Source organism: Benincasa hispida, chromosome 12 (genome assembly GCF_009727055.1).
Source record: "Benincasa hispida cultivar B227 chromosome 12, ASM972705v1, whole genome shotgun sequence".
NCBI classification, from domain to species: domain Eukaryota; kingdom Viridiplantae; phylum Streptophyta; class Magnoliopsida; order Cucurbitales; family Cucurbitaceae; genus Benincasa; species Benincasa hispida.
Window position 1 is genome coordinate 70474365 of NC_052360.1, and position 10618 is coordinate 70484982.

The 10618-nt window shown below is 35.6% G+C and overlaps 1 protein-coding gene across 4 annotated transcripts; it reads left to right on the plus strand.

The window, feature by feature from the left end:
• Positions 1–1887: 1887 nt before the first annotated feature.
• Positions 1888–9111, plus strand: LOC120092930 (nitrate regulatory gene2 protein). 4 transcript variants are annotated; one of them, XM_039051176.1, is made up of 6 exons: positions 1888–3387; positions 3702–3886; positions 5135–5358; positions 7992–8742; positions 8816–8893; positions 9032–9108. In XM_039051176.1, the coding sequence occupies exons 1-5, from the start codon at positions 2136–2138 to the stop codon at positions 8858–8860; spliced, it is 2457 nt and encodes an 818-aa protein (XP_038907104.1). In that variant the 5' UTR covers positions 1888–2135; the 3' UTR covers positions 8861–8893; positions 9032–9108. The 4 variants fall into 4 exon arrangements, 3 of the variants coding, with proteins under 3 accessions (XP_038907104.1, XP_038907103.1, XP_038907105.1); XM_039051175.1 differs by having other exon boundaries at positions 8816–9111; XR_005486223.1 differs by having other exon boundaries at positions 1889–3387; positions 7992–8893.
• Positions 9112–10618: the final 1507 nt, after the last annotated feature.

The following is a 10618-nucleotide window of genomic DNA, read 5'->3' on the forward strand; positions in this document are numbered from 1 at the left end:
AGAAAAGCCAAACGATCGTGGTGAAGAAGGCTAGACGATCGTGGTCAAATACCTAGACGATCGTTGAGAAAAGAGTGAACGATAGGACAAGCGTCTACACAATAAGGAAAGCGTGTAGAAGATGGGTGGAAAGACTGCACAATTAGGTTGATCGTGTAGGCGATAGAAAGTACACGATTGGAAGTAGACGATTGGGTTGAAGTGTACACGAAGGAGGAGTACACGATAGGACTTAGACGATAGAGGAAAGTTACTACACGATTGGTAGAGAGCATAAACGACAGAAGAAATTTGACTAAGACGATCGGCCTTCACGACTGATGACGATCGTCGTGTAGCGATATTTAATTGCATAATAGTGCCACATGACAGAATGTTAATGGTTTACGATAACAACTATGAAAGAGAAATTACATATTAGTGGAATATGAAGCAGAGGAAGAAAAATGCAGAAAAACGAAATGAAATCTGTTATAATTCTTCATTGACACTGCACTCATTTATCACATGAGTAGGAAGAAAAGGACACGATAGGACTTAGATGAAGCAGAGGAACCACCCCTAAGGCAAGCACATGAGTAGAGTGATTTCGATCGCGACGAACAAAGTAAAAATTAACAGAAATGAATGACTTAAATTTTATAACTTTTCAATTCATATATACTTATTAAAAGTGTAGCTATGAACTTTTAATTTAGATTTTTATTTGTTTGTTGTTATTCACACAATTATTTGGGCATCGTTTGGTAACCATTTTATTGGTTTTTAAAAATCAAACTCATTTTATCTCAATTTCTTACCATGATTTGTATTTTTCTTAATTACAAGAATTGAATTCTTAACCATTTTTTTTAAAGTTTTAAAAACTACTTTGGCTAATATGACGTGACACATGAAAGTAGGCCAATTTGATAAAATACGAAAAAAAGATCCAAAACATTTGAAGTGGTGAGCAAAGCAAAAATAAATAAATAAAAGAGAGAAAAAAAAGTTAAAACCAAAATTTTTGGCCATATATTATCATTTGTTAGTCTAACTAAAATTACCTCTAATTAGTCCATATTTAAACAACAAAACTAATGATATAAATAATGTGATTATATATAGGTTTTAATCTACTTGATGTGATATATATACTTTTGCCAAATAGCTTGGTTGAGTTAGAATATCAGAGGATCGAAGATTAGATAGCAAAGTTACAATAAATATTATCCACAATTCTATTTATTTTTCTAACAAATTTAAAGACTAAAATAAACGGTTTAAAAGTACGAGATTAAAATAAAACAACCAACCTAATATAGTTAAAACTTTATATAGTAGACTTCAAATATAGCTAACTGATCAAAACATATATAATCTACCAAGCAATAGAAATGAAGAGAAAAAAAAGATGATAATAATAAGAGTAATTGTTTTAGATGGTAGAACTGTTGAAAATATTTTTTAAGTATAACAAAATGTCACTGTCTATCATTACTGCGAGAGACCGTGATAAACATCTGTAATTGATACTGATAGATGTCGATAAAATGTGATAGATGTTTATTGTGATATATCGTAACCTATTATCGTGACATTTTACTATATTTATAAATAAATTGGCTCATTTGATTTTATTTGAAAACAATCTTAATAATCTTAATAATCTTAATAATATTAATATGTAAAAGCCTAGAATTTAACACATGTTAAATTATAAATTTGGTTGATTTCGATAAATTTAAAATTTAGTCCCTGTTCCTTGTGCTTTTCAGATAATTATTATAAATTATGGATATTAAATTTTAAAATTCTCTAAATTAGTGGACGAAATTTGTAATTTAATCAACATTCAAATTTAAAATGAAGATGTATATATAAGGGGAAAAAAAAAAAAAAAGAGGAGATATTCCCCCCACAAGTTGCAAAACAAAATGGTCCAAATTTGATCTCTTTTAAGAGAAAAAAGGAAAGGAAAGGAAAGGGAGAGACCCAAAATGGCCGCTGGAAGAGCGAAAGAATCGCGTAGAAAATTAGTCCCATAGATTCATTCACTCCCCACTCTCTACTCTCCAACAAAGCTACACTCAAACTCTCCTACCCCACCGCCGACCACCACACACCTCCGCCGTCTTCGGCGCTTAAAGTCGACAATGGGCTGTACAGCTTCAAAGCTCGACCACGAAGACACTGTACGGCGGTGCAAGGAGCGCCGCCGTCTCATGAAAGAGGCCGTCTATTCTCGCCACCATTTGGCCGCCGCACATGCCGACTACTGTCGCTCTCTTCGCCTCACCGGCTCCGCTCTCTGTGCCTTCGCCGCCGGCGAACCCCTCTCCGTCTCCGACCAAACCCCCGCCGTATTCCTTCACAACACTCAAAACCCTCCCCAATCACACACGCCGCCGCCGCCGCCACCGAGGCGGGGAGTTTTCGGTACGAATTCCGTCCCGCCGAATGTTCCATCGCCGTCGCCTTCTCTCCATCCTCCTCCGGCGCCGCCGTCGTTTTCTACCTCTCCGTCGCGCACCATAGCGAGCTCCAAGCTTCCGCATATTCTCTCTGCGTCGAGTATTTCGTCTTCTGTTCCGCACCACCGGCAACATCGCCGCCGTAAACAGACGCCGAAGCTCCCTCATATTCTCTCGGAATCGGATCCTTCTTCTTCTCCAAGGAGTGAGAAATCTAGCTTTTCTGCTTCTTTTCCCACTGCTTATCCTAATTCCACTTACTCCAGTACTCCTTCTCAAGCTTCCTCTGTCTGGAACTGGGAGAGCTTTTATCCTCCATCTCCTCCTTCCTCTGAATTCTTCCAGAGTCGATCTCAAACTCAGATACAACCGAAGCCTCATCCAAACAACGATTACCATGATTACGATGACGAAACCGAGCAATCGGAGTACACCTTCTTCCATAGGAAATCGGAGAGCAAAAAAGACGACGGTCATCAATTCCAGCAACAGAAGCACCATCTCGACGACACGGAGACCGAGAGAGAAGAGGTTCAATGCAGCGATTGGGGAGATCATTACAGCACCACGAGCTCATCAGACATTGATGAAATTGACGGTACAGATGCCGATTTGAGATCAGAGGCTGACACTCGGTCCAATTTCGAATCCTCGATCCGAACAGAGTCGGTAGCGCCCGAACCAGTGACTCCTCCTCCACCAGCCAAATACGCGACGCAGATGGAGAAGTTCGACGACGCAGGTTCCTCCGCAGGAAGCTTCCGGACCGGTGAGATCTCCGACCTGAGAATGGTTGTGAGGCACAAAGATTTGAAGGAAATTGTTGATGCTCTCAAAGAAAACTTCGAGAAGGCGGCTGTTGCAGGAGATTCAGTTTCAAAGATGCTAGAGATTGGTAAAGCAGAATTGGACAAAAGCTTTCGGCAGCTAAAAAGTAAGTTCAAAGTTATCTTCATTTTCCACCTCTTAAACTGCTTAGAAATTTCGCATTCAAGGATCAAAATACTGCAATTCTGCATCAAATTGTTGTAATCCAAAGACTTCTCATAGATCAATTCAGCGATTTCCGATCACATTAACGAAGATTTTCATGTGAATTGAAAACTCATCTCTCCCGATTGTTTCTTGCAATTTCTCAGGAACCAAACACGAAACCTAATTTCTTTGATTTTCAACTGAAATTCTTTATTTGATATTTGATTTTCTCTTCCATCACTCGAATTGAAATTTGATTGGTTCAAATTGCAGAGACGGTATACCATTCGAGCAGCGTGTTGAGCACCTTGAGCTCGACCTGGACCTCGAAACCGCCATTGTCGGTCAAGTACCGGCTCGACACCGGTTCCCTCGACCAACCGGGCGGTTCAAAAAGCCTCTGTTCGACATTGGACCGGCTTTTGGCTTGGGAGAAGAAGCTCTACCAGGAGGTGAAGGTAAGAAAGAAAAAAGATTAGATAGACTTTTGTTTCGTCAAAAAGTTTTAACTTTCCTTTTTCTTTTTATTATAATTAATTACTATTTAATGTGAAAAAAGTATTTTATTTTTCAAAAAGGTGTTTTTAGAAATATGACTCAGCAATGTCTCTGCTACATGTTAGCGTGAGTCCACAGCAGAGATTGCCAAATGACGTCAATGCCACTGGGTCTTTACTTTTATGACGATAATACCCTCCGTGGCGACGCCATTTGACTATAGGGGTGTGGTATTTCCGTAATTTGAGACGTCGTCGTCTTGTCTGAATAACAAATAACTTTCGATGCAATTATTTTAATGACCATATTGCCCTTTGATTTTTGTCTTATTGACAAATGGGTCAGCCTAATTCACTGTTTCTAAGCTTTATCCTTGTTGGCGGCTGGCTAAGTGAAATAAATTAGTGACACGTTGCTATAGATAACATTTTTTTAATATATTTGTTTTGAGAATATGTGTGCGGGTTTGGATATTTAGAAGTTATTATAGTAACCAATTTTTTTTAGGAGCTAACCATTAAACTATACTTTATTTTACGGAATCATTAGTTATTTGTATGTCTTATACCAACTGCACTATATTAAATAAAATGAGTTTGTTTGTGAGGTAATCCCAAAATATTACATTTTATTATTACATGCTAAACTTCCTTCTATTTTTATTTTGCTTCATTGTTTTGTTTTGTAAAATTCTTGTCATTTAAGGAATTTTTAAGTGTTTAAAAATACTTTTCTTGCTCTTAAAATTATTTTTTAAAGCATTTAGAAAGTCGTTCCAAATAGGCCTTTAAGCAATATCAGACTGTAGATTGTTGTTTTGGTTTATAATAATATAGTATTACAAATAAGGAGAGAGCCGGAGAGGAGTCAAATCTGCAAGGGATGTGTTGATGTCTCACTATTTAGTCCACTGTGGAATGTATGGTATAGTATGTTTCTTTAAGTCCGAAAGTTCGAAACACAAAGATAGAATGGAAGAATAAGAGTAGTTTATTTTATTGTGACTATGGATGTGCCTCCTAGACTATTCATTATCTCTCTCTCTCGTAATGTGTGATAGAAAAGGATAGATGTTATTCATTCAAAGTCTCCCTTGAATATTACAGTCCTCTTATCCTTACTTGGTTTCACATTTTAATTATGTATAGAGACTATATAAATGTTTGGTGTTTTTGATGGTTAATATGTTCTATAAAAAATATTTTCAGGCTAGAGAAGGTGTGAAGATTGAACATGAAAAGAAATTGTCATCGTTGCAAAGTCAGGAGTACAAGGGGGAGGATGAAAGCAAGTTAGATAAGACGAAGGCTGCTATAACTAGACTGCAGTCACTAATTATTGTCACATCTCAAGCTGTCAATACAACTTCTACTGCCATAGTTGGTCTAAGAGATTCGGATCTTATTCCTCAGCTTGTTGAACTTTGCCATGGGTAATTCCACTCTCTTCAGCATGTTTTTGTGACAATTGTTTTGGTGCAAAATTGTGAGATGAGAACTGTGCAGCAATAATATTGACAAGAGAATGCAACTTGCACATCTCTCCGATCTCTGAATTTCAAATTTGATGGCAGCGGTAGACTAGGATAACTATGTCTTTTTAATTTAAAATATCTACACGATTTAGTAAAACAGGCTAGTTTGTTTTATAATTTTGAAGTTTCAATAGGATAATTTTATTCCATCTATGAAATTGTTTCTTATCTTTTTCAAAAAAAAAAAAAAAAAAAAAAAAAAAAAAAAAAAAAAAAAAAACAGAGAAGAAGTTTTACCTAGCTCACTAGTCCTATTAGCTTGAATTGCATCATTTAGAAGAGACTTTTTCCTTGCATGAGTCGATGATTGCCACTCGCTTATCCCTGCACTATTTTGAATGTGCTGATTGTGTCATAATAATTGTTTACTTGATGTTAACCTGATAATGTGTGAGAATAGTAACAGGGGATATATTGGGAATATTAGTAGGATAGTAGTGAAGGCATTTTGGTAATTAGCTTGGTGGAACTTGGTTATAAATAGGGGGAGTTAATGTTATTGGGTAGGTCATATTTTGGGATTATTCATTATGGATAATTTGTGTGAGAGAGAACCCTCTCAAAAGGCTCTTGTTATATTGTGATTTCTTTTTGACATTGCAATTTATTTGTATCATTATTACGTGTGTGTGCACGGGCGTGTGCGTTTGTTTGTTTGTTTGTGTATCAGTGGCCCCTATCCCCATACTGGCCCCTATCCGTCATGGACAGTGTGATATGTTTCAAGCTGTGCAATGGGATCAACTGTTCCATGAATAATGTCTTTTATTTTGTGGTGGTCTCCGTCTAACAATGTCAAGGAATGCAATGCTTGTATAGTGACTGAATTTTGTCATCCGGCTCGTTGAAATAAAGGAAAATAGTCAATTTATCTGTAAAGCCCCCACCTAAGTGTGCAATAGATGCAACGACTGGAGTGATCCTGGAATGTCTCGTGTCTTACTTTTGCATTGTGAGTTGTTTTCTCTGGAGTTGAATCTTAATATGGCCTCATACCTCTGAATCTGATAGATAAAACTCATCTTAAGAGTGTGTCCATTAGATGTCAACTCTTATATTTGTCCATTCTCAATCTCTCCTTTCCAAGACTAATAAAGTTAGGAAGTTTAGAATCTTATGGATCTAACTTATTTGTGTGAGGAACACTAGCCTTTTCAACTATATTGTCCCAATTACTTTCCTCGTCATTGAAAACTCTCTAATTTTTCACCATTGCTGGTTTTCGAAGCAGTGCTTTTACTAGGTTTTTCCGAGGGTTCCTTTAGCTGTTTTTTGTCATTCAACAGACCCATGCATCTGCTGCAATTTATCTATTGACTAATGGAATGTCTTAATGATTTTTAGAGGAACCAAAATTCTACAACAATTGTTGCTGTTCCTGAAATGAAACAAAACATTTTGTTGGCTTTCTTCGGAGAGTGCTCAATTTGGGCACTCTTTCTGCAACCTATGCCGAAGTATATAAAGGTTTGGAAGGACAATTCTAGAGAAAGAACTTCACCTTCTTTCGTATATTTCCTTTCCATACCAGATTTATTAATCTCATCTGTTACAAGCCGCCTTCTGTCAATTTTCTGACGACCGACCCGGTTGAGAAAAGACCTAAAGTTTTATTTCCAAGATTCACATTTTTCTGTCCTCCCTGTTACTTGGCCTACTTCCAGTGAAAGCCTACTTCTGTGGTCTGTAGATGTGCTTGAAATGTGAACCGAGGAGACAGTCATATATGGAAACCTAGATTATAGAAAATAATTCAGATTGTGTAGAAGGATAACACTTGAGGCTCATTTGGATACTCTATCAAGTTGCAACATCAAAATATGCTTAGGATGGGGTCAATTCTCTGCCATCTTCTCTCAAGGCTGTTATATGGGTGTGGATGCATACTCTCGTTTCACGTAGTGCCTTTCAGATGGTGACATTCGTATTCATTAGCGAAATGTTAGACATTTAGACCTTAGATGTTTTCACATCATTGACATAGACTGAGAAATAGTTGTCCGACTGACATTTTCATACTACAGCTTGTAGTATGATAAACTCCGTGAAGTGAGTGATTGATTGGTGGTTTCCATTTCTTCACAATTCAGAGATAACAAAGAGAATAATCCGAGTGACGCATTTTGTATAGAATCTGATTTTGGCTATAGATACAAACTACCTGATGCTAAGTGAATCTGTTACAATTTTGAAACCTATAAATATGCATTGATGAGCTGTGTGTGTGTGTGTGTGTAGGAGGTATCAAGGATTGAAGAACATTGGTTTTCATCTATTTTCTTACAAAAATTGATAAACGCCTCATTTTATTATTTGATGAAATACATGAACAATTTTATCTTGCAATACAAAATAAGATGACTGTCAGATTTTTCTTTTTGTATTATTTGTTCTAATGGTTTTCACTTGAAAGCCAAGGTCTCTATTTTCTGTGGAAACACGAATCCTTCCATGTGATGTCGACTATGCGTTTGGGCTATTTTAGCAGGACACTGTAATTGGACTTAATTTTTCTTATTTGTATGATACAGGCTAATGTACATGTGGAGATCAATGCACCAGTACCATGACATCCAGAACAACATTGTGCAACAGGTTCGAGGCCTTGTTAACCAAACAAGTCATGGTGACTCAACTTCTGAATTGCATCGTCAGGCAACCCGTGATCTTGAATCCATGGTCACAGCTTGGCACTCCAGTTTTTGTCGCTTGATTAAGTTCCAACGCGACTTTATCCGATCCCTCCACGGTTGGCTTAAACTCTCCTTTATTCCAGTTAACAATGACAGCTTACTTGACAACAAAGAACCTTCTGAGATATTTTGTGATCAGTGGAAGCTTGCTCTGGATCGTGTCCCCGACACAGTTGCTTCCGAGGCGATCAAAAGTTTCATTAATGTTGTTCATGTGATATCTGTAAAACAGAATGAAGAGATGAAGATCAAAAAACGCACCGAATCAGCATCAAAGGAGTTTGAGAAAAAATCTGCATCAATCATGAACTTAGAGAAGAAGTTTTACAACTCTTACTCCATGGTTGGTATAGGACTTCCAGACACTGGACCAGACCATGGGCATATTTTAGATGCTCGAGATCCTCTAGCCGAGAAAAAAATCGAGCTCATCGCGTGCCAAAGACGAGTTGAAGAAGAGAAGATAAAGCATTCCAAAGCAGTAGAAGTGACAAGAGCAATGACACTCAACAATCTCCAAACTGGATTGCCTGGGGTTTTCCAGGCCTTGACCAGCTTCTCGGCCTTGTTCATGGAGGCGCTCGAGTCGGTTTGTACTCACTCTTATTCTATCAAATAGGCACTATTTTCCCCCATGTGGTCTTTCATTTTTTTCGTTGCAGAAAGAATGGAGTTGGAACAAAGCTGGAGGGATTTTCTTTAGATGAGGGGAGGGGGCTCTGATATTATTATCATTATTGGTAAGTAAATAATACATTTTGGGGAATTTTATTAATCTGTAAATATCTGGAATTTTTGCACTCTGATCCTTTTTTCTTTTTTTTTTTTTTCCTTTCTCCCTTGTTTGTTGGGGTTAAACAAAATATTTGCCTGTATAGGAAATTGCTTGGATTGTTGTATCAGATTCACATTTTCAGCCATATTAATAAATACAAAGCATCTTGCTTTTCTCTTCCCATTCCCCATTCTTCTCTTCTCCATTTAAGAAGCTACCATTTTGATGATTTTGCTTCCATTTATTATGCTTATATTTTTTGCTTCTTTAGAGAAACTTTGGACCAAGATTGTTATAGTTCAACAAAGTGGTGTTAAACTACAACTACTTCTGTACTTTTTTTGTTTATGAAATGTGCACAATAAAAGAAGAAAACATGGATAAAAATTTCCACTTCTTCGCTTATTATTATTAGGGTTGTATTCAAATATAGGAAATGAGTCAACTTATTTACAAATATGATATAATGTTTCAGTGATAGACACTGGTAGATATATTATTGATAGATAGTGACATTTTATTATATTTAAAAATATTTTCAATGTCATTTAAAACAATTACTTTGTTATTATTATTGTTTGTAAATTTAATATCAGACTGGCATGAAATTAAGAATAGAGAAGTCCTTCAATGAACAGGTGGGAAGTCTACAACATGATGACTAACAATAACATTTTATTTACGGTTTAGGTTTATAATAAACATAAGGAAGATTGTTATAAATGACAAAATTACTGGAAATATAAATATAGCAAAAATCAGTCTATCTGCGATAGATTCATGACACAGATAGATATAGATAATAGTCTATCATGGTCTATTGCAGATATTCTGTGATATTTTGTTATATTTGTAAATATTTTGGTTTATTTTTTTCTATATTTGAAAACAACCATAAATATTGGTGAAATCTTTGTTAGCTGAGAAAATATTTTTGGTCATGTTTAAATTTAATTTGTATACTGTGTCTATGTATGTTTAATTCATCTTAAAATTTGTTTTCGAAGTTAATTTTTTTTTATCAAAATTGGTTAAATAATAATAAAGATAATCTTTATGCAAAGAGCACAAATTGAATATGTTTTCAAAATTTAGAGTCATGACTGATGGAGACTATTGTTTTTTTTTTAATTTTCTTTAGAAAGTTGACATTAAATTAACAATATCGCAATGTGTTGTATTTTTAGAGCTAATTAATTAAGTTTTTAACATTAATTTGTCTTTAAAGTTTTTTTTTTTAATTTTTAATTTAATATATGAGTGTTTGGATCTTACGTAAGATATTAAATCACCATTAGGTCAATTTATGATGGTTGCCTCTAAAATTATCTTAAACATTTATTGAAACTATGAGGACAATTTGACAGAGATCAAATAGAAAAAGTCTATCGTGACTAAGGGTTATTTAACCTAATTATTATTGCATCTAATGTTTCCCACGTGAATTAAAAAGTTGTTTTTTTAGAAAGTTCTAAATTATAATTATAGATTTAGGTCCCATTTAGATTATTTTTTTTATTATTAAAATTAAGCCTATAAAAATTACTTCCACTTCTAGGGGGTGTTTGGCTCATTAATATGAGATGAGTTGAGTTAGTATAATACACCAACTTTAAATGTTGATGGAGTTGAGTTGATATATTTTACCAACTCATTCTAATTCATCCAACTATTCTTTCTTCAAATGTTC

Excerpts from the sequence above, each read along its gene's own strand:
- LOC120092930 (XM_039051175.1), top strand. The coding sequence starts at position 2,136 with ATGGGCTGTACAGCTTCAAAGCTCGACCACGAAGACACTGTACGGCGG. Across the intron at positions 3,388-3,701 it reads AAGCTTTCGGCAGCTAAAAA|AGACGGTATACCATTCGAGC; the intron begins GTAAGTTCAAAG and ends TTCAAATTGCAG. Across the intron at positions 3,887-5,134 it reads AGCTCTACCAGGAGGTGAAG|GCTAGAGAAGGTGTGAAGAT; the intron begins GTAAGAAAGAAA and ends AAATATTTTCAG.